General features: G+C 38.0%; 5 protein-coding genes across 5 annotated transcripts; 4 read left to right on the top strand and 1 right to left on the bottom strand.

The window, feature by feature from the left end:
- Positions 1-1,890: 1,890 nt before the first annotated feature.
- Positions 1,891-2,715, top strand: LOC125586109. Its single transcript, XM_048755921.1, has one exon. The coding sequence runs from the start codon at positions 1,891-1,893 to the stop codon at positions 2,713-2,715; it is 825 nt and encodes a 274-aa protein (XP_048611878.1).
- A 548-nt stretch (positions 2,716-3,263) lies between these two features.
- LOC125586108 lies at positions 3,264-4,163 on the top strand. The gene has a single exon (XM_048755920.1). It carries the CDS (start codon positions 3,264-3,266, stop codon positions 4,161-4,163), a length of 900 nt encoding a protein of 299 aa, XP_048611877.1.
- A 6,093-nt stretch (positions 4,164-10,256) lies between these two features.
- On the bottom strand, positions 10,257-14,141 carry LOC106434993 (probable galactinol--sucrose galactosyltransferase 5). Its single transcript, XM_013875853.3, has 5 exons — positions 13,093-14,141; positions 12,208-12,583; positions 11,930-12,107; positions 11,370-11,737; positions 10,257-11,060 (listed from the first exon to the last, which is right to left on the bottom strand). Exons 1-5 carry the CDS (start codon positions 13,944-13,946, stop codon positions 10,503-10,505), a joined length of 2,334 nt encoding a protein of 777 aa, XP_013731307.2. The 5' UTR covers positions 13,947-14,141; the 3' UTR covers positions 10,257-10,502.
- Positions 14,142-18,177: 4,036 nt separating this feature from the next.
- LOC106354954 (glutathione S-transferase T3-like) lies at positions 18,178-18,960 on the top strand. The gene has a single exon (XM_013794989.1). It carries the CDS (start codon positions 18,178-18,180, stop codon positions 18,958-18,960), a length of 783 nt encoding a protein of 260 aa, XP_013650443.1.
- Positions 18,961-20,008: 1,048 nt separating this feature from the next.
- Positions 20,009-21,277, top strand: LOC111211738. The gene is made up of 3 exons (XM_048755919.1): positions 20,009-20,342; positions 20,475-20,612; positions 20,889-21,277. Exons 1-3 carry the CDS (start codon positions 20,009-20,011, stop codon positions 21,275-21,277), a joined length of 861 nt encoding a protein of 286 aa, XP_048611876.1.
- Positions 21,278-22,509: the final 1,232 nt, after the last annotated feature.

Below are 22,509 nucleotides of genomic sequence, written 5' to 3'. Positions count from 1 at the left end.
TGGTTGTTCATGGTGGTTGATGTATTGATGGCAATAGCAATATTGTGAATACTTGAGGAAGATGAGGGTGATAGAGTAAAATATGCATTTTCAAAAAAAAAAAAAAGTGATGGCATTTTAATCTGAACTTTGGGGGTGAAAGAGACAAGTCAAAGTTCCAAAAAAAACATGAGTTAGTTTTGTGTTTGAATTCAAATTTTGAGTCATATTTACAAAAAACCATTTTTTTAACCAAGTTGTTATTATAATGCAATATCTTCGCATTGGTTGCATATGTGGGTCATCTTAATGAAATTTACATGTAATTTCCTTTTTTTGTAAGCATTTTCCCTTTTTTCCTTATTTACAGTTTTTAATATTTTCTAGAATCCAATTTTTACCTTAGAAAGGCAAAATCCTACGTAATTTAGGAATATTATAATTTTTGATAAGTATATACGATATCTGAAAACTCTCCTAACAATTATGCAATTTGTTTTCATATAAATTCCTAATCCTACTACTATTTAAATACCAAAACGATTAAAATAAAAATAAATTCGTAATCATAAATAGATTGCAATAACTATTACAATCTTTGTTAAAACTGAATTGTAATAGTAAAAATATAAAAAAAATAATAATTTACTATTTTATTATTTATAGTAATAATTTTACACATATAAATTTATAGGAAAACTCAAAATATTAATAAATAAGTATGAAATTCTCAAATAATATTAATCAACTATTAAAATTAATTTATTTTGTATAATTTATATATATGTATAAGGTTTCAAAAGACTATTGTTATTATATCGATTTATGTAATTTTAAATCAATCCATTTTTAACACCTTAGTTTATTTTCATTATTTGATTCTCAAAATAACATACATTAAATTATACATAATCTACTAAAATATATTTACAAATTTAAGATAAGAATCAAATAAAATGAAAAAAACAAAATTTATCAAAATTTTGATGTATTGAATGAAAATATTGTAGTTGAATCAGAAAAACATAGATTTAATTTATCCGATATATCCAAATATTAACCAAAAAGTCGAGATATTACATTTAAAATCATATGTCTAATATAAATAATATAATATTATTTAAAGGAAATATTTATATTAAATTATTTAGTAAGAATTAAAAGTAGTTGGACAGGGTGTTGAGTTTTTTAAAACAAATTATTGTAGAGATTTATAATGAAATGGGTGTTGAATAAGTTAGGTGAAAAAGAGAAAAGATGATGTGAAATGTTAAAAAGGAGAAAAAATATTGAAAATAAAAAAGATGTTAGGAAATAAATTTTTGGCATGCTTCCTTGACTTTAATAAGATATTACACGACATTTTTATACTCTTTTCTTTTTTCTTGCAATACACAACATCTTATACATTATCTCAAAATATCAAATGTTAAGAATAAAGAACAACGCTATAGTAACTAATTTACAGCCTAGAAACGAACGGCGGGATATGACGATTAGGGTTTTGGCGATTGGTGAGGGTAGGGGTTCGGAGTCGGGAGACCGTGATGCAACCATGATGGATGTGGGAGAGAGAGCGAGACCACCAGGGGATCCACCGGATGCGGCGGCCTCGTATGCATCCAAAGTGGTGGGTACGAATGGAGGAGGTATGCCGGTTCCAGAGAGTTTGATTGATGATGTGTTTGTATCTGAGAGGCTACGAGTGGAGTTTCCGAATGGAGAGGATGGAGAATCATCGATTACGATTGAGCCGGAAGTTTTAGAAGCGATGAATGGGATGTGGAAGCAGTGTATGATTGTAGGGTTTTGGGAAGGAACGTCCCGATCTCTGCCTTGAGCAAGAAGCTAAGAGAGTTATGGAACCCTAAAGGAGGAATGTATGTAATGGACCTACCCATACAATTTTTTATGGTTCGTTTCGAGAAGGAGGGTGAATATTTGGCGGCACTGACAGGGGGTCCATGGAGGGCTTTTGGCAGTTATCTCATGGTGAGAGCTTGGTCGCCGGAGTTCGATCCGTTAAGAGATGACACCATTACGACGCCGGTTTGGATCTGGTTGACAAATATTCCAGTGAACTTTTACCATCGATCGATCCTCATGGGTATTTCCAAGGGTTTGGGTAAACCAGTTCGTGTTGACTTGACCACATTGAAGTTTGAAAGAGCAAGGTTTGCGAGAGTTTGTGTAGAAGTTAATCTTGCAAAGCCGTTGAAAGGGACAGTCCTAATTAACGGAGAGAGATACTTTGTAGCTTACGAAGGGTTAGCTGAGATCTGTTCAAAATGCGGAATTTATGGACACTTGGTTCATGGATGCCCAAGAACAATTGCGGAAAGATTGGCTGAAGTAGCTATACAGACGGAGGCACAGTCAGCTACGCGATCACCCACTAGACAAGAACCAATAGTGCAGGAGAATGGTTTTACTCCGGTGAGGAGCTCAAGAAGAGGGACGCAGATACTGCATCGACTGGTGAACGGCAGGACTGCGGAAGCCGGCGGGGAGACAGACAGGAATGTCCAAGAGATCCCGCGGACCGGGGGAATCGCAAACATTGCGATATCCAACAAATTTGGTAGTTTAGAGCTGGATACAGATCGAAGTGAATCAAGAGAAGAGATTGTGTCTGGCGAGGAGATCAAGGAGAATCAGATTATGAACATCAAAAGAAATGAGAACAAGGAAATTTTGCAAGGGAAAGAGACTCTAATCTTTGGAGAGGGAAGGTGAATATAAGAAAGGATTCGAAAATGGTGAACAAGGAGAAATGGGCTGGGAAGAAAGTAGTAGAAGGAGCACGAGGAAGGCCCAAAAATTTAAACAATAAACCCGCTAGAGGTTTGGTGTTTGGGCCCACTAAAGGGGAAGTCAGTCTATCGGAGTCGAGGAAACGACTGCGAGTGGAAAGTTTGGAGGCAGGGAGAGCTGGGGGTGCCTTCAGGGAGAGTGTGGCGGAACCCAGAGTTACGGTAAAGCCATTGCAACTAAGAGATGAAGAGTTGGAGAATCCGATGGATAGTACCATTAGTGAGATGGAACAAAGGGAGACGGAGACGCAGATGGAAGAGCAGGGGGACGGAAGGATTTTGGACCTCACATGACAGGGTTCCCCGGTAATCCAATTAGACCTTATCGTAATAAAGATGATGAATTGCATTTTCTGGAATTGTCGAAGGGCAAATAAACCCAATTTCCGACGTTCTATTCGGTATATTTTGAAGAAGTTCGATACTGATTTTCTTGCGTTATTTGAGACCCATGCGGGAGGGAATAAAGCGATGAAAATATGTCAGAGTCTAGGCTTTGATAACTCTTTTCGGGTGGACGCCGTTGGTCAGAGTGGTGGTATTTGGTTGTTGTGGAGGAATCATGCTGGAGCTCTAACGATCTTGGAATCGTCAGAACAGTTTATTCATGCACGTGTTGAGATTGGGAGTGAGGTAATTCACCTCATAGCTGTCTATGCTGTGCCTACAGTGAGTCGTAGGAGTGGGTTATGGGGAGACTTGAAGCGGGTAATTGAAAATATTGATGAACCAGTATTGGTAGGTGGAGATTTTAATACTATACTGCGGTTGGATGAGAGGTCAGGGGGCAATGGTAGACTTTCACCGGACTCTCTAGCTTTTGGAGAATGGATAAATGAGCTAGCTTTGGTGGATATGGGTTTTAGAGGTAACACTTTCACATGGAGAAGAGGGAAAGATACCCGGAACTTTGTGGCTAAACGTTTGGACAGAGTCTTGTGTAGTGCTCAGACACGAGTAAGATGGCAGGAGGCAGTAGTTTCTCATCTTCCCTTTCTAGCATCAGACCATACACCAGCCTATGTGCAACTAGAGCCTGAACAGAGAGGTAACCCCAAGAGGAGACCTTTTCGATTTGAGGCGGCATGGCTCAAACATGAAGGTTTTAAGGAGATACTTGCGGCATCTTGGAATGGGGAGATGCGTACGCCTGAGGCACTTGTGGCGTTGAAAGCAAAGCTCAAAAAATGGAATAAGGAGATATTTGGGGATGTAAAGCAACGGAAAGGAAAACTAATCAGTGACATCAAGGGAATTCAGGAGGAGCTGGAGAGGAACCCAACTGATGATTTGTTGTTAAGGGAAGCTGGCTTACAGAAGGAGTTTGATGTGGTTCTAGAACAAGAGGAGATGCTCTGGTACCAAAAATAACCTGAAAAGTGGATAGTGTTTGGTGATAGGAATACGAATTACTATCATACGAATACAATTGTTCGGAGGAAGAGGAACATAATTGAAATGCTGAAGGATGATGAGGGGCGCTGGGTAGATCAGTCAGAGGAGTTAGAAAAGCTGGCCATAGCTTATTATAAACGCATGTACTCAACGGAAGATATCAATTTGGATACAGAAAAACTTTCTCAAGAAGGCTTCACTGAACTTACGAGGGGTGAGAAGGAGATACTCAATAAACCGTTCTCTGCAGTGGATGTTGAGATTTCGATGCGATCCATGGGGAAGTTTAAAGCTCCAGGACCAGATGGGTTTCAACCGGTCTTTTACCAAGATTCATGGGAAGTAGTGGGGGAGTCGGTAACTCGGTGTGGGCTTGAGTTCTTTGAATCAGATGTTCTTACTACGGGTATGAATGATGCAATGCTGGTCTTAATACCGAAGGTCTTCAAGCTAGAAAGAATCATGCAATTCCGACCAATCAGTTTATGTAATGTCTTGCTCAAGATAATAACTAAAGCGATGGTGTTGAGATTGAAGAAACTTATGCCCAAGCTTATGGTCCAGCGCAAGCCAGCTTCATCCCAGGCCGGCTTAGTACATACAATATTGTTGTGGCCCAGGAAGCGGTTCACTCAATGAGGAAAAAGAAAGGACGCAAAGGTTGGATGCTGCTCAAGTTGGATCTCGAGAAAGCATATGACCGAATCAGGTGGGATTTCCTAGAGGATACTCTTTACGCAGCAAAACTACCCGGGATATGGATTCAATGGATCATGCAGTGCGTGACAAACCCGGGAATGAGTCTATTGTGGAATGGAGAGAGGACAGAAGCTTTTACACCTCAACGTGGACTTCGGCAGGGCGATCCTTTCTCACCATACTTATTTGTATTATGCATGGAGCGCTTGTGCCATCAAATTGATCTTTCTGTGGCCAAGAAGGAGTGGAAACCAATCAGTCTATCTAGGGGTGGACCAGCTTTATCCCATGTTTGTTTTGCAGATGATCTGATCTTGTTTTCTGAGGCCTCAATCTCACAAATTCGGGTGATTAGGAAGGTGCTAGAGAGATTTTGTGGAGATTCTGGGCAGAAAGTAAGTCTTGAGAAATCTTTGATTTTCTTCTCTGCAAATGTTCATCGGGACTTAGCGAATTCCATAAGTACTGAGAGTGGAATCAGAGGAACAAAAGAGTTGGGAAAGTACTTGGGCATGCCGGTGTTGCAAAAAAGAATTAATAAAGAGACGTTTGGGGAAGTAATTGAGTGTCGTCTAAACTTGCGGGATGGAAAAGGAGATTCTTGAGCTTGGCAGGGAGGATCATGCTTACAAAGTCTGTTCTCGCATCGATTCCAGTACATACGATGAGTACCATCGCTCTGTCGATATCTACTTTGGATCAACTTGATAAAATTGCTCGGTCGTTTATTTGGGGGAGCAGTGAGGGAAACAGGAAACATCATCTGGTCTCTTGGGGAAAAATCTGTAAACCGAAGAGTGAAGGTGGGCTGGGGATAAGGTTAGCTAAAGAAATGAATATTGCTCTACTAGCAAAGCTAGGCTGGAGGTTGCTGAACACACAGGATGGCCTATGGGTTAAGATTCTGCGAAAAAAATTTCGAGTTGGCGAGTTGGATGATTTATCTTGGTTAAGCGTTAAAGGAACTTGGTCACCAACATGGAAAAGTTTGGTATTGGGGCTGCGTGAGGTTGTTGTCCCGAGTTTGGCTTGGGTTCTTGGTGATGGTCGTCGAGTACGTTTTTGGAAGGATAATTGGTTGTTGAATGAGCCACTATCTGAGTTGAGTACAATGGATATTCCGGAAGAGATGGTGGAGGTACGAGCTCGGGATCTTTGGCAAACTGGCGCTGGTTGGGAAATGCATATAATAGAACCGTATATGTCAATGCCAAATCATCTAAGGTTGGCTTCAGTGGTGATTAATGATGTTACGGGTGCAAGGGATAGAATGTCGTGGGGAGGGAGCAAGGATGGTTTATTTTCTGTGAACTCAGCTTATGCTTTCTTAACCAGGGATGTGGAGCCGAGACCTAATATGGAAGCCTTATATCAGCGGGTTTGGCGTGTCACTACTCCAGAACGTGTACGAGTCTTCCTATGGCTGGTAACTCATCAGGTGATCATGACAAACATGGAACGGAAACCAGACATTTGAGTGAGAATAGTATGTGTCCATTGTGTAAGGGGGGAGAAGAAACCATTCTTCATGTTCTTCGAGACTGTCCGGTAGCTGCGGGGTTATGGGTGCGATTTGTTCCCCTAAGCAGACAACAACGGTTCTTTGACCAACCTCTCCTAGAATGGCTTTATGACAACCTTGCAAGGAATAGACCAGGATTGGGGGAGCTATGGCCAACACTGTTTTCTCTGACTGTTTGGTGGTGCTGGAAATGAAGATGTGGGTATGTTTTTGGAGAGGAAGGAAAATGTCGAGACAGGGTGCAGTTCCTTCAGGATAAGGCTCGGGAGGTGATAGAAGCAAATGTAAAACTAAAGGAACATGGGCAGAGCCGGGAACGTGTGGAGAAGCCGATCTCATGGAATCGACCAACAAATGGCTGGTTCAAACTGAACACGGATGGAGCATCTAGAGGTAACCCGGGACTTGCTACGGCGGGTGGGGCTATTCGCGATGAGTATGGAGAATGGAATGGGGGTTTTGCAATAAACATAGGCATCTGTTCAGTTCCTTTGGTGGAGTTGTGGGGAGTATACTATGGCTTGTGTATAGCATGGGACCGTGGGATTCGTCGGTTGGAGTTGGAGGTTGATTCGGAGAGTGTGGCGGGTTTTCTTCAGACAGGGATCCATGATTCTCATCCCCTGTCGTTCCTAGCTAGTACGTCTGTGCTATGGCTTCATATCAAGAGACTGGTTAGTCAAAATTTCTCATGTGTATAGGGAGGCTAATTATCTGGCGGATGGATTGGCTAACTATGCGTTTTCTCTATCGTTTGGGTTACATTTCTTTGAAGATGTCCTAGATTGTGTTGCTTATGTTTTGTTGGAGGACTTGCAGAGGGTATCTAGATCTCGGCAAATTTGCATGTAATGAGTTTTATGATTTGAATAAAGAGTAGGAGACTTATGTCTCCTGCACCCTACCAAAAAAAAAAAGTAACGAGAAAATACCTTTAATGAAATGGTTAAATGTCCACCTTTGCGATATTTTCGACAGGAGTTTATTTTTCCCTTTATTTTTTAACTTCTTCTACTTTTTTTCACTGGTTGTCAAGATCCAGTTGTTTTTGAAGCAGTTTCTTTTTTTGCCGATTTATGTTCATTACGGAGAACTTATCCTTTATATACAAAGCACAAGTCACCTATCCAATCAAATTCTACCACATAAGATATGTTTACAATTAAAAAAAAATCAAACTAGATAATGTTTAAGAAAAAAGAAACGCTTAAGAAAAAAATTAACCGTATCAACGTTTTTTGGAATAGCCCATGCTCCACGATCTTATTCTTTTCAATTTTCATTGCTCCTATATAGAGATGGCAATCATGGATCTGGACCGCGGGTCTGGTCCGTAAAGGACAGTCGCAGTACGGTATTGGGACGAGGTTTTCTAGGCCCGTAAATTTGCGGGCCTCGCGGGACGGGTTTTTGCAAGATTGGGTCTTTTGCGGGATGGGCCGAAACGGGTCATGTGGGATAACATGGACCCGCATTTTTTTTTTCTTCATTTCTTATTTTACCTAAAATAACGAGAAAGAGAGTGAGAAGAGAGCGATTCTTGTGACTTTCTCCCTAGAAAACATAAGGAGTTCTTGCGATGATGATTCAAGCTCCGGGGATAATGGTTCGAGCTCAGGCGATGATGACTCCAGCTCCAGCGATGGCGATTCGAGCTCTCGTGGTGTTTTGATTTGGTTTTCTCTTTTTATTACACACAACTATGAATTTCTTTATAACAATGTGATATTTCTTGTTTAAGTTGATTGATTTTGTTTTCAGTACTGTGAAGTGGTGTTTTTTTTAAATTAAATTTGGTTACAATAGTGTTGTTTAGGAGAAAAATTAATTGTATATCACGTCACTTGTATAATTTGGCAAAGTGATTCACGAATTTTTTTTCAATCCAAATAATTAAAAAAAGAAATGGTTTGATGAAGGCATACAACATTTGAGCCAAATAATTATAAAGACAACAACTCAATCAGATTCAAACTCAACAAAAGCTTATGCTGATAACAAAAGAAAGCTTTTAACTCAAGAACGCACGCACAAATGGAGCTTTGTGGCATTGATTTTGAAAAGGCTTTAGTGAAGCTTAATGAGCTCTCTTCAACTCTCTTACACAATTCTTCTACTTGAACATTCATGAAAGAAGCTGTAGCAGGCGGTTTGATAAGGAGGTGTCCCGTGGGACGGCCCGGCAAGGCCTATATATTATGCGGTACGGGTTTAGGCCGGCAATTTGAAGACCGCAGCTCGCGCAAGACAGGCCCGCTGTAACCCGCTCGACGACTAATCCGCCGCGGTACGGGATGGAACGGGATGGGTAAACCTGTTTGACATCTCTACTCCTATATCTTCCAGATTCGATACGTAAACAAAAGAAAAACTCCAAATCAGTCATAACAGAGATATGCTCCTTCTTCTATTTCAAAACCCTAATTCAAAATTGGGGCCATATATAATGAATGTTTTGAACTAGAGCAGAGTTCAATTTCTGAGGAAAGGATCTCAACAACTCATATTTAGCAGTGACACTATCTTATTGCTTCATCAGAACATGTTTAGGACCAAGAAGGTTCGAGAAAGCGTGGATCTGAATTATACGAACTGCTGGAGATTCATGGTAAGATCCGCCAGAAAGAGAGAAGACGGAAGATAAAAAAACATACACTAACGTGGTAAAATCACAGGAAGGCTTTTTTTTTTTAAAGTTAAGCGCTTCTATTAATTCACCTCCTAAAGGATCAGATTGTTAAAGAGTATTTCTACTACACAGATATATGTTGAAAACACACTTGGAATAACATTTTTCCCCTGTTATTTCAATGTTTCAGATTTCCCGTAAATAAACAGGTTTATGTACGGTTGCAGAGACGAGAAAAACGTGAAGTGTTGAAGATGACAATGGTGCTGTTATAGGAACAATGGTTATATTTTAAAACAAATTAAGCAGAGATCTGTATATGTTAGCTACGTGTATGTGTTAATTGTTTCAGACGTTTCTTGGTAAATTTTTCCATCTCGCTGCTTTCAACTTTTTTGTTTGTTTGTTTCAGGTGTTTGATATCTCAAATTATTTTTCAGATTGAGTGCATCATCCAGAAAATAGGCGTTCAGACAATCAAATTCATATATATTCTTAATATCAAAGGTATTTTGACGGTTCTCTATACATATAATTTATCAACTTTGCTTTCACATCAACATACGATTTATATTTAGAGTATATTTACTAGGGTTTGAATGGTTTAGGCAAGTGTTATGTAACGCTTATCATTTATCTTATATATTCAGATTTAATTACTTTTCATTGTTTACCGACTTTTACTTCTTGATTTGCTTCATAGATTGATGTTTCTCTGTTACATGCTGATATTTTCAGTTGGATCTGTAAGATTTTTTTCGTTTGAAGATGGAATAGTAAATACACTAATGGATATAATAAACCAAAAAAGCCATAAACTACATGTTAAATATGCAAGGCAAGACAAAAAGAAATAAAACAGAAAACTTTATACTAATATTTGTACTCAAAGAGCAAATTTAAATCAAAGTGAAATTTTATGAACAAATTGAAGTGATTTTATATGTTTGTGGTTAGTCAATTATAAGTGTGTGAATAATTTTTTTGTATACTCATCTCTTTTTGGTAAGCCAGAGTTAGTTATTTTATACATGTAATTTTAGTTATCTATGTATAACTGAACTTAGGTTTTATTTGTTAACAAAAATAAAACCGTGTGTATGCACGGGGTTAATAATAGTATCACTATTTCCCAAATTATTTATTTCATTCCTTCTAGAAACTTAAATTGAAAACTTAGATGTATTCAGCCAACCAGCTCGATATAAAACTATGACACTGAAAAGGAAGCTAAACTTAACTGAAACATCAAATATTATCTTTCACAAATAAATATGAAAAATAATAGTGACAGTACAAACTACACCACTGAAAACAAAACAAAAGAAACAATTAAAAGCCAATAACTTATACCCTAATGGGTAAATTTTAGTTGTTCACTCTCAGAAACCATATAGAAAAACAAACGGCACGGAGCTCATAATTAAGGAGTTCAGAAGGATACAAATAAGCACCTTCTATAACTCTAAAACAAATACTTAATAGAAGACAAACCCTCTGGTGCAGACCAAGGCACTTGAACCATCACCATTGACTCTTCGTACCCAAACTCAACAGCTTCACCATCAATCTTGCAGGCCACAGGTTTCTTCGATGCATAAACCCTGAATTCTCCAGCACCACGAACACCGATCTCAACGGATTCCTCATGATAAACCAAGGATCGAACTGCACCGCTAGTGTTAAGCATGTTAACCAATCCGATTGGAGCAAACTGAACCGAATTGCCCTCAATGGTGACAACTGGTGAGACAGTGATGAGCTCGAACTTGAAAGGCTCCAAAGTGATCTCGAGATCATCGTTTGGCCCGGACAGCACAAGCTTCTTGGATTGAGACAAGAACAAAGCAAACTCTTCAACGTTTTCAATGGAGATCGGGTTGCTCCCACTGTTCCACTCAACGTCATTAGGATTTGTTGTGGCGGTTAACGTGTTAACGCATTGGGAGAAGCATTGGTTGCGTCGAGTTTCTCTGCACCATCCTCCTCCTTGACAGTTGAATGCTCCGATGATTCCAGTGTACTAAGAAAAGACAGAACAAAAGATTGTAATCAATCAAACAGAAAATTAATAAGAACGAATAAGATCACTCAGAAGCAGTAAAGCACCATTAGAATTTCATATTTAATAAAAACACATTTTACGATCATAAATCCTAAAGAAAGAGCTAAGGCTTAAGGTCTCAATCAGCCACAAGTAGAACCAGAAGCCCTTTCAAGTATTCAGATTCAATCAAGTTTAAGAGTGCTCTAATCCCGCCAATCAAAATTAGTTAAAGTAGAGAGGTTATAAGAGCACACTAACGAGACAATGAAAAGAAACCATTAGTACCTTGTTCAAGTTCCAAATCTTGAGCATGGTTTTTCCATCATGAAGAGGGTCTTCAAAGAGACGGTCACGAGTTGGGAGAGCATAGTACTCACACCTCAAAATCGAACCGTCAGGCAAAACGAGTCTCCTCAAGAGATCGAAATCGTGCTGGCCCACACAATCGCTGATGTAAATGGGCCCACCGGAGATGGCCCGAGAAGCAGCATGGAACTCAGCACAAGGATGTGTGGACTGAAACATGTCCCAATCAGGCTGGATGAAATTTCCCATCCAAAGACTGTTGTATGCACAGTGGACCATGTGACATCCTTGCAGCCAATATGTGCCGTTAATGTCGCCCGATGGATCCGTGCACCAAAAGTCATCACCTAATACCAATTTCAAATCCAAAAAGGATCATTTATTTATGTTTAAAAATAAAAATTTAATATAGCTCAAATCTATAAGAATTATAAAAATGGTCCAACATATTGTAGCAATAATAGTCTTAGATTAGATAAATATTAAAGTAGTAGATGACAAGGAACATGAATCCATTACAGTTTGAGGTAGAAACTTACCGACACGACCTAGAGAGATGGCTTCGGTTCCAAGGAACATGAAGTCATTACAGTGCTCCATGCTGGCGATAACGCCGTTACCGTCAAAATGCTTATTCACTGACGACGTCAACGCCTTGAAGTAAGCTTTAGCCAAGTCAACTCTCCCGCCATATTTCTCGCACAACATCTCCAGTATCTGCCACGTGTTTAAAGATATGTCACGTGTTAAGTTTCTCTCATCTGGTGTCGATGACATGTAATGAAAACGGTAAGCCCCAAAATCTCAAAAAACTTACGTGGATAACGTCAACTTTAACGCCGTCAATGCCGACGTTTTGAAGACGAGAGTGCAGACCTTCGTAAAACTCGTTCGCCATGTCCGGCGAGACGAATCCGATTCCGGTATCGACGATCTTATCAACGGCAAGATCTTGCATCGTCAACTTAAGCCCCGGCGAGAGCTCCGGTCGGACAATAGTTGACGGCGGAAGAGTAGGAGCTCCGGGACGGAGACCTCCCCAGTAACCGCAAAGCGCGTGCCAGACGTAGATGTAATCAACGGTGGAGAATTCATCTTTCAGATCTCTGACGAAAGCTTTCATTCCGACTTCGTTGGGATCTTTGGGAGAGACGTAGTCTCTGAACTTGAAATTCTCTTGAAATTTCAGAAGCCTGTTAAACCAGATTAAACGGGTGTTAAGATTTCAAATCACAAATCAAATCGAAAATATAATCTGAGTAAACTAAACCACACTAGTCTCATGAGTGTTTATGCTTAAAAAATCAAATTTCAACATTCTTCTGTTAATAAACCACACTAAACCGTGCAAAAATGCAAAAAAATAAAAAATAAACTATCAAAGTGAAAACCAAATAATACCAAACCGTGTAAGGAACTAAAAAACAAGTTAAGGGTCTTGAGAATTTTAATCAAACTAAACCGTTAGAACAAGACAAAAATAACTAATATTCGCAATAACAATTGAACAAGCGAAGAGTAAACCGGATTAACCAAGCTAACCAGCAGGAAGAAGACAAGACTACACTCAGATCGGATTAAAATTTTAAAACTATACTCAGATCAGATTAAAAAACAAAGCTAAGCCGTTAGAAACAAGACAAGAATAACTAAAATTCACAAAAACAAACACAATTTGAAGAGTAAACCGGAATAAACCAACCTGCAAGGCATTTGCTCCCCGGCGACGGTACAGCTCATCCCTTCAACATCGATATCATCGGAATCATGTGCAATTGATTGCCAACCGTCGTCGATCAGAACCAAACCCGGCGGACAACCACCGTCGACGAGACACTTAACACCCTTATGAACACCTTCAGGGTTCACCGTCAAGTAAAACGCATCCCACGTGCACCACCCGAACTTATCGACGATCCCCGGCGGCGTTTTCTCTTCCAAAAGCTTGAAGGTGTTCAGATGAACCCTGACCACTTTCATCGCGTCTTTCACGAGCTTGAACGGATCATCTCCGGCGTGAACATACACAACCTGACGAAACTCCGACCCGGTCACTTGGGTCGACCCGGATTCGACACAGACCGCCACGTCATCGTCTTCTCCAGGTTGAAAGGACGAACGGAAAGAGCCTTCGAGAAGCGGCAGAAGGAGAACATAAGGACGTCCGGATCCGGAGTTCTCGAGGATGATGATCTGGGTCTCGTTCTCGATGTCGGATCCTTTGGAACCGACCCAGTGAGTAGTCCACCAGACCTTGAAACGGAATATGCTCATGAACCGAATATCCCTGAGTTTGCCGATGGATGCCACGTGGCGGCTTTGTGGCTCACCGTCGAGGTTAAACCCGATGAACGAACCGGCAGAGGCGTCCATTGGTTCTCCGTCTTTGTCGGCTAGGTAAGGTGAAGAAGTGACAGTCACGTTAACCGGTACATCGGTTAAGACAACGTGACCATTGGCTAGGAGATCGGAACCCTCTAGCCGGAAAAGAGGCTTTCCTGAGTGGTCAATGCCGTTGACTGCAGCATCGGATTTAATTACGCTCGGTGGAGCCATTTTCGCTGAAGGGAGTGGGTTTTTAGGTTAAGTTGGATTAGGTGAAGGAAGAAGAACGTACTTATATAGTAGCGGAGATGATGAATTTTGTAAACTTCCCCTAAGTGCGATTATTTGATGAGATTATGGATTGGAAGAGAGTTTGGAAATGTCAATATATAGAGATTTGATATGACCACATCTAAGAGAATAAGCAAGAAAGCGGGACCTTTAATTCTCTCTTTTGCATATATTTTATTTACTTCTTATTTTGATATATTTGTTTGATTTCTTTCGAAATCTTTATGTGGGGTATGTTTGATTTGCTACCAATAGATTTTGGTAGTTAGTAATTAATGAGAAGATAATTAAAATATTTATGCAGACGGTTCTAGACGCATGGCTTTTAGGCAAATTTTAGTTTTCCATGTATCATAATTCCATTTTTAATTTGTCTACCGACCAAACTAATTCATGTCGGTTGACCAATGAGTCTGTGACAATAATATTGAAATATGTATTCAGATTCTTTCACTTATTTTCTTTCCTACGTATGTATATATCTAAGAAAACTGACCAAGACATCCATAGTATTTTCAAAATAGAATATTTTATTGCCTAAACTAAGTATGTGATTGGTGACCAAGAGGATGAGAAGGAACATTCAATTCTTTATGATTCCCATAAAAATACACCGTTCATAGAATAACAACGCAAAATTATTCGTCATTATTTTTGAAGAGGAACAATCATTCCCACTTATTCTTTTAATTTTATTCATCTTCATTTTTTTTTATTTCATTTTTTTTTATTTGTTCCTAGTGTTTCTAGTAATTGATTCGGATGTTTAACGTTTTGAAACGGCTACATACATTATTGGATTCACTAAAACCATTACATCTAATCTATTAAAACTGAATTATACATTGGAAATAACCCTGAGTTTTCGTCGAGGATTACAATCTTATGCCGTTGACTTAGGCTGTCGCTTTGAATATTTCCTTAACAACCAAACTTAAACTGATGTCCCCTTTACTGATTTAATTGGAACTAAACTGAATGAACCTTAAGAAACTGTCGTTTTTCAAATTTCCTAGACAACCAATAAGTTACGTCCCCTTCTCCCATTTAATTGGAAACTAAACCGAATGAACCAAAAATACGTAATTCTCCACAGCATGCCTCGGTTTAATTTGACTACATTAAAAAACCTATAGTACAAATACTTAACCCCATAATTCTATCCAATATATATCATGTTTATAAATAATGTAATAGACATTGTCTTGCGATCATTGTTTTGCTATCAAGTAACTTTTTGTCATCTAATTTTTAAATTTCATCTTTTATTTTGTTTACTCGGTTTTATGGTTTGATTAATTCTATGATTAGATCAAACATGTATAAAATGTAATTATATATTTAAAATACTGGGTTATAATAGTGAGCATCAAAAAATATTATTATTGTTAGTATTATTAGATTTTTCGGTGTACAAAATCATAACTAATAATGTACTATTTTCCTAAACTCAATATCTTCCAACATTACTACTTCCACACAATCGTCATAAATATAACAATATCAAGCAACTAACACAAACAATCTAAATCTAAAGAGATTATCGGATACTAATAATAATGTGCTTTCCAAACCAAAGTTTTGTTTCCTATTTCAACGCAATCACTGTAACAAAAAAAATATCAATTAACTAACACAATCTCCATATTCTCTTATCAAAACTTCGAAAACACGTATTCCTTATCTTCAATAACGAATATTCTGGTTTTACTGTGATTTAATTTAAAAGAAAATGTATTTAAACTAATTTAAAATCGTATATTCGCTTTGAATTTGCGCATATATCACAACTAACAATATATTTTGTTAGTATTTCCTATTTAACCTACCTATAACAAGCCAGCTATATATATATATATATATATATCATCTATCTTTCATGAAACCATATCATTGCACGCTACCAAAAACTAAACATGTCTAAGATGACTATTTCAAATCCAATTGACGAGTTCAAGTTCATGTCTAGAACCTTTTATTGACGAAGGAAATGAGGTTTACAAAAATCAATTTCTTTACAGGTTTTTTTTTGTAAGTTTTTCTCAATAGATTTTTGTATTTGAAATAACGTATGTTGTAACTTTACTAGGGGAGCTGCAAACCACTAACTCTTTAGATGTATCACGCCTCTACCTATCCAAAAATCCCGGAAGCATTAGAGTTAACACAAAGATTTTAACTCCGTTTTGTTTTAAAAAAAAATTGATCTGTGACTAATTGTTCCTTTTTAACGTGATGTTTATGTTACTCATATTATTTGTAGGCTTTCAGATGATCAACTTCATCTTTCTCTGGCTGAGAAGCATAATGGAAAAAGAGGAGACTTAAATAATTGCTTAACAGAGACCATTAAATTTTAGACCTCTTTACCTGAAGCAGCAGCTCTACTTTTGCCAAGCTTGGATATTTCAAGCTCCATCTGAATATCCACCGACATGTTCATTAGTTGCAACTCAAGCTCCTTTGTAGGTTACATCCTCTGTTACTCCAACTCAATCATCATCCTCTGCTTTGAACTTTCTATCCTCTCATACACCTCTTCTAACTTTCTATACATGTTAATTATTTAGAGCATGCCTATTGAGGTATCATGCGAGGTTCACGGGTTCGAGTACATAGACCCAATTGATTAAAATGTAATAAAAAATGGGTTTGTTTCGCCGAACCGGGCCTTACGGTTGAACTCGTAAAGGGCGGGTTCAAGCCACGCGTCCTCCTCTCAGTGGCTTCTCCTTTCCGCGTTGGCGAGAGAGAAAGAAGGGTCTCGGCGTCTATTGATTCATTTCTCTCATCTCCGTAAAAGCTAGGGTTTTTACTTCTCTGAGGCGATTCTCTGTGCGACCTCCATCTCCGGCGGTATTCTCCAGCAAATCCACTCCGGTTTCTCTTCTCCACCTCTTAGGTGAGTATTTGAGTTGATCGACGGTAGAATTCTCCACCTCCTCTCCATCTTTTTGTGTTACGGTTTTAAATCGATTTGGGGATTTTTTGTTTGAGGGTTTCAAATCGATTTGGGGCTTTTAGTTTTACGGTTTTAAATTGATTTAGGGGTTTTATCTTTTACGGTTCTAACCGATTTGGGGATTTTTGTTTTAGGGTTTTAAATCGATTTGAGGCTTTTTGATTTAGGGATTTAAATCATTTTGGGAGTTTGATTGATGGTTCCGTAACTCATTTTTTTCCTTTATTATCATCTAATACTTGTATTATTCGCAGATGGATCCGGTGGAGGAGAGAAGGAATTCAAAGAGCCAGAAGGACCACATAAACATGCAATCATACGTGAGCGATTCAGAGTACGGGATTCCTAGAAGGTGTCCATGTGGTGGGAGAATCATCGATGAGGTTCGCCGGAAGGACGACTACGACACTCTTCCGGGGAAACGGTTCTTCACCTGCAAGAACTACGAAGTAAGTGTTCCGTTACACAGTTTACTTATGGGTTTATCATTTGAATACTGTGTGATGATTTGATTTTGTTGTAACCAAGGCTGACGGGTTATAGGTGTGCAGGAGGAGATTGAAAGGTTGACTAAGCGGGTGGCGGAGGCTGAAGAAGTGATGTTGGGGGCGTCGAATCTCGGTAGACAGCTCGATAGACTGGAGGTTTGTTTATAAAAAAAATTTCTGTTATTTACTCGTTTGTTTCTTGCTTGACTAATAATTTTTTTTTTTTTTTACATGTCCAGGAGCAGGTTCAACTCCTCTGTGAGCACGTAGATTTGCTCACCGTGCAGGTTGCAACGGTGGAGAAGGTCTGCTTCGACTGAAAACAGAAGGTAAGAGTCAACCAAACTTTAGATGTAGTTCCATAATGACTGTTAGCAATTGTTGATTGTTATACATTTATATCGAAAATGTTTAGCTTTTGTGGAACTAAACAATAAATAGAACTAGAACCTAGAACTCTAACTACAACTTATAAAAATCTATAATAAATTTTGGTTGTTGGTTGCTGTGTTAAATGGTACTTAGCGTAGTTAATATCTTCTAGTGATTTGATGTGTATTCACTGCTATATGAGAACAAGTTGTGTTAGGTAGACTTCGTTTACTCCATCTTCTGCTGTAGTTAATTGAAAGCAAAACCTATTTTATAAAACCTAGCAAATCGACAACTAAAAACCCTCAAACATTTAATCACCAAACCAAACCTAAACGAGAAACCAAACATGGAACCTTTCCCCTCACACTCTCCCGGATTTGTGAACCTTTTAGCTTCGCAGAGCAGTCTATCTATAGACGTTGACTCTGCTGAGGCATTAGGTAACTCGCCCGGGTTAGTTAAACCTTTGGAAAGGAGAAAGTGGGGTGTGAAAGAAGACCTTGTGCTCATTAGCGCTTGGTTGAACAAGAGCAAGGATCCCATAGTCGCTAATGAGCAGAAGGTAGTGGCCTTTTGGAAGAGAATAAAGCTGTATTTCAACGCAAGCCCTCAGATGATTGGCTCCGTTCCTAGAGAATGGAGCCAATGTAAGCAGAGGTGGGGAAGGGTGAATGCGGAGGTGAGCAGGTTCGTTGGTTGCCATGAAGCAGCTTTGAAGGAGCAGTCGAGCGGGCAAAATGAGAATGATGTCATGAAAGCAGCACATGACATCTTCGTCAATGACTACAACGTCAAATTCACACTTGAACATTGCTGGAGGGAGCTGAGGTTTGATCAGAAATGGAGGTCACACGTCAAAGGTGGTGCAAAGGAGAAGAGGAAGGAACCAGCTCCGGAGGTCGTACCTGACGATGGAGATGTTAGGCCTCCGGGTGTGAAGGCCAGCAAAGCAGGGAAGCGCGGGAAGCACGGGAATGAAGCTGCTTTTGATCGAGTTGAGAGCTTGCTAGCTATGAAAAATATGTATTCTAAACAAAAGATTATTGATCGTCTCCTTGCCAAAAATGAGGAGACACTTTCTTCTCAAGAGAAGGAACTTAAGACTAAACTAATTGGTGAAATGCTTTGATTTGGTAAGTGTGTTTAACTTGACTGAATTTTTAAGTAAAGCTTGAACTTGATTCTGTGTTCTTTTCATTTGCATGTGAGAGAGTGCAGGTCACGGGTTTGAGTTAACGTGTTGGAGCTCAGTAGTTGTTGCAGTGGAGGTCACTTGTTGGTTTTTTATGTATCATGCTTGTAGTACTAGGATCTGACATTCACGGGAGTGTACTATTTTGTATCTTTGTACACTCAGTTTAGGTCCATCGGATATGGGTGTATGTACCCACATGATTTGTTTCCAAGTGACGGTTTGTATTTTGTACTCATCACGGGTGTTTGTACCCGTGATAATAACTTCATGACTCCAGTTCTATATAAAGGATGTGTTCACTTCATTATCATCACCACTCCAGTTTGAGTTAAACTTTATTATCATCATGTCTAGTGCTCTTAAAGCAAAGTGTTCACTTCATTATCATCACCTCAGTGATTCTATTGATTATCATCGTACCACTCTGCTCTTCACGTCTTACCCGAGCCATCACCACACTTCTATTTTCATATCTCAACCCTCACAACACTTGCTGAATTCCCAACCATCGATCAAGCTTCAAGTCACAAGGTAAGTTCAAGTAAGAAAAGAAAACAGAATGTAGAAAAATGGTTATGAAAAAATGACAAAAACAATTTTAAAGATTTATGAAAATTTGTAGAGAATTATTTTTATAAAGTTTGTAAAAAAACAGATTCATCATTAATTATATGTTCTAGTGTAAAATAAAAAGATTATTCTGGAAATTTTAAAATATGAAAAAAATTGAATGGATTAAGTACAAAAAAATATAATTTTAAAAAATATGGAGTAAATAAAAAAGAATTTTTGATACGAAAATAGGGATTATAACAATTTTAAAAATTGTAACTTAAGAAAATATATGGATTAAGTAAAAAAATTATGAAAATTATGATGTTACAAAAAGGATTAACTAAAAGAATTTCAGTTAAAAAAATATTGGATTATGAAAATTAAAAATAATTCCTTGTCTTTTCAATGAAGGATAAGGCAAAAAATAATGTCTTCCTCATCAAGTGATGAAGTTGATGAAGCTTTAGAAGAAATGGTCGACCAAGTTGTTGATAATTACATCGACTCAGTGATTCATGGTCACCACAACAAGTCCAAAAGACGGGCTTATATCGAAAGAGCTCGGGAACAAAGACACAATCAGCTGTGGAACGATTATTTCAATGATAATCCTACATACCCACCGGAAATGTTTAGGAGGCGTTTTCGAATGAACAAATCATTGTTCCTTCGCATTGTGGAACGTATAAGTAATGAAGTTCCATACTTTCAGCAAAGACGAACTGCTTGCGGAAGGAACGGGCTATCTCCACTTCAAAAGTGTACGACAGCTATACGTATGCTGGCATATGGTCAATCGGGAGATACATATGACGAATATCTCCGACTTGGTGACAGTACAACACGTTTATGTTTGGCAAATTTCACTGATGCAATAATACTATTGTTTGGAGATGAATATCTACAAAGCCCTACAGCCGAGGATCTTCAACGATTACTCGATGTTGGAGAAGTACGGGGGTTTCCGGGAATGATAGGCAGCATCGACTGTATGCATTGGGAGTGGAAAAACTGCCCAACGGCTTGGAAAGGTCAGTTCACACGGGGTTCAGGAAAGCCGACAATTGTCTTAGAAGCCGTGGCATCACAAGATCTTTGGATATGGCACGCATTTTTCGGCTTACCAGGTACACTCAACGATATCAATGTTCTTGATCGGTCACCTGTTTTTGATGACATCTTACATGGTCGAGCGCCTAAAGTTAAGTTCAAGGTCAACAACCACACTTGTCGTATGGCCTACTATCTTACTGGCGGAATTTATCCAAACTGGTCAACATTTATCCAATCCATCCCACTTCCTCAAGGTCCTAAAGCCGAGAAATTTGCACAAAAGCAAGAATCCGTCAGAAAAGATGTCGAACGGGCTTTTGGAGTATTACAGTCGAAGTTTGCAATTGTTAAAAACCCAGCTCTACAATGGGACAAGGAAAAGATAGGTAAGATAATGAGAACTTGTGTCATATTGCACAATATGATAGTAGAGAACGAACGACACGGATACGCTCAAATAAATACTTCTGAGTTCGAATCAGGAGAGTCAAACAGAACTTCAAAGGTGACAAGCAGAGAAAGTATTCAAGCTGGTGATATGTTAGGCATGCGCAGAGAAGTTCGAGATCAAGAGAAGCATTCTCGTTTGAAAGCTGATTTAATGGAAAACATTTGGCAAAAGTTTGGTGATGAAGATGAATAAGCTTTGTATATTTTTCAATTTCTCAATTTATATAATCTACTCTTTTAATGTAGTGAATAAATAGTTTTCACAAATTTAATAATATTTTTAATAGTTTATTCATGTATTCTGAATAAAATGAATTTAAAAAAAAATTAAATATTATTATTTTAGTCTTATGAACTATTTCTTCATGTTCACCAATGCAAAAAAAACAAATACAGGTTCATAACTATTCATAGACCCACAAAAAATATTAAAAAAATCATGTGAACCCCAAGGGGGTTCACCAATGCTCATGCTCTTATATTCCAATTTTTTACAAAGTACAAATAAATTCATATGAACAAACAAGGAATTGAAAAGTCTAAACAATAAATTATAACATATAAAAAATAAGAATGTTTATGCGTAGACATGCCAAATTTAAACAAAAATGTTATATGTAAATTCTATATATCTGTAAAATTGAAATGTTGAAAAATAATTTTCTTTATAAAAGAAAAAGACATCCGCGCGGACGCGCGGATCAAAAGCTGGTTCCTTTATTTAAAATAAAAACGTGTATAATAATTATTTAAAGATTTGATATAAACCTATGCTAATGTATCTTTATATCCGATCCTGAGACAAATATTTATCTTTGATTTAGGAAATAAATTAGGTTTTTCTCTGTCTGATTCCGTTCATATTTATTTTCTCTATTAGGAAATAAATTAGATTTTCTCTATGTATTGTATAAACCGTCGTTATAGCAATTTATTCGGTTTGGTCTCGTCATTAAATATTGATTTATTTAATTGTATTAAGCCATCATTATTTACCTTTTTAATGGTCTCGCTACTTTTTTTTAAATTTAACAAAAAAGAGTTTTCTCCGAAAAAACATCTACGCCAGTCGAACCGCAATATAGGGGTGTTAATACGGACTGGTCCGGTCCAGTCCAAACCCGCTAAACCCGTTAATATTTGAACCCGGCTTAGTTCTGTCCGAAAATATTTTGGGCTTAGAATTAAAAATCCGGCTCGGTCCTATAGGGTTTTTTGAATTTTTTTGGGATTTTCGAAATATAATTTTTCTTTATCATCTCTATCGTTTTAATACATGTAAATTTTCATTAAAAAACAGTTTTATATTTTTGTTTTAAAATATAAAGCGAGTTTAAACTTTTCTTCTTTATCAATTTTTTTTAACCTTTTTGGTATGCTTTAAAAATATATTATAAATTAAAACTAAATATATAAGATAACAAA

Source organism: Brassica napus, chromosome C4 (assembly GCF_020379485.1).
Source record: "Brassica napus cultivar Da-Ae chromosome C4, Da-Ae, whole genome shotgun sequence".
Taxonomy (NCBI): Eukaryota; Viridiplantae; Streptophyta; class Magnoliopsida; order Brassicales; family Brassicaceae; genus Brassica; species Brassica napus.
The sequence above is the reverse complement of the archived record's forward strand: the minus strand, read 5'-3'. Positions and strand labels throughout refer to the sequence as shown.

Bases quoted from the DNA above. Each gene is read 5' to 3' on its own strand.
- LOC125586109 (XM_048755921.1), top strand. From the start codon at position 1,891: ATGGTTCGTTTCGAGAAGGAGGGTGAATATTTGGCGGCACTGACAGGG.
- LOC125586108 (XM_048755920.1), top strand. From the start codon at position 3,264: ATGAAAATATGTCAGAGTCTAGGCTTTGATAACTCTTTTCGGGTGGAC.
- LOC106434993 (XM_013875853.3), bottom strand. From the start codon at position 13,946: ATGGCTCCACCGAGCGTAATTAAATCCGATGCTGCAGTCAACGGCATT. The intron at 12,108-12,207 runs GTAAGTTTTTTG...AACACGTGGCAG, and splicing joins TTAAAGTTGACGTTATCCAC to ATACTGGAGATGTTGTGCGA. The intron at 11,738-11,929 runs GTAAGTTTCTAC...AATTGGTATTAG, and splicing joins CATCTCTCTAGGTCGTGTCG to GTGATGACTTTTGGTGCACG.
- LOC106354954 (XM_013794989.1), top strand. From the start codon at position 18,178: ATGGAACCTTTCCCCTCACACTCTCCCGGATTTGTGAACCTTTTAGCT.
- LOC111211738 (XM_048755919.1), top strand. From the start codon at position 20,009: ATGTCTTCCTCATCAAGTGATGAAGTTGATGAAGCTTTAGAAGAAATG. The intron at 20,343-20,474 runs GTACGACAGCTA...TATTGTTTGGAG, and splicing joins GCTATCTCCACTTCAAAAGT to ATGAATATCTACAAAGCCCT. The intron at 20,613-20,888 runs GTCAGTTCACAC...CACTTCCTCAAG, and splicing joins CTGCCCAACGGCTTGGAAAG to GTCCTAAAGCCGAGAAATTT.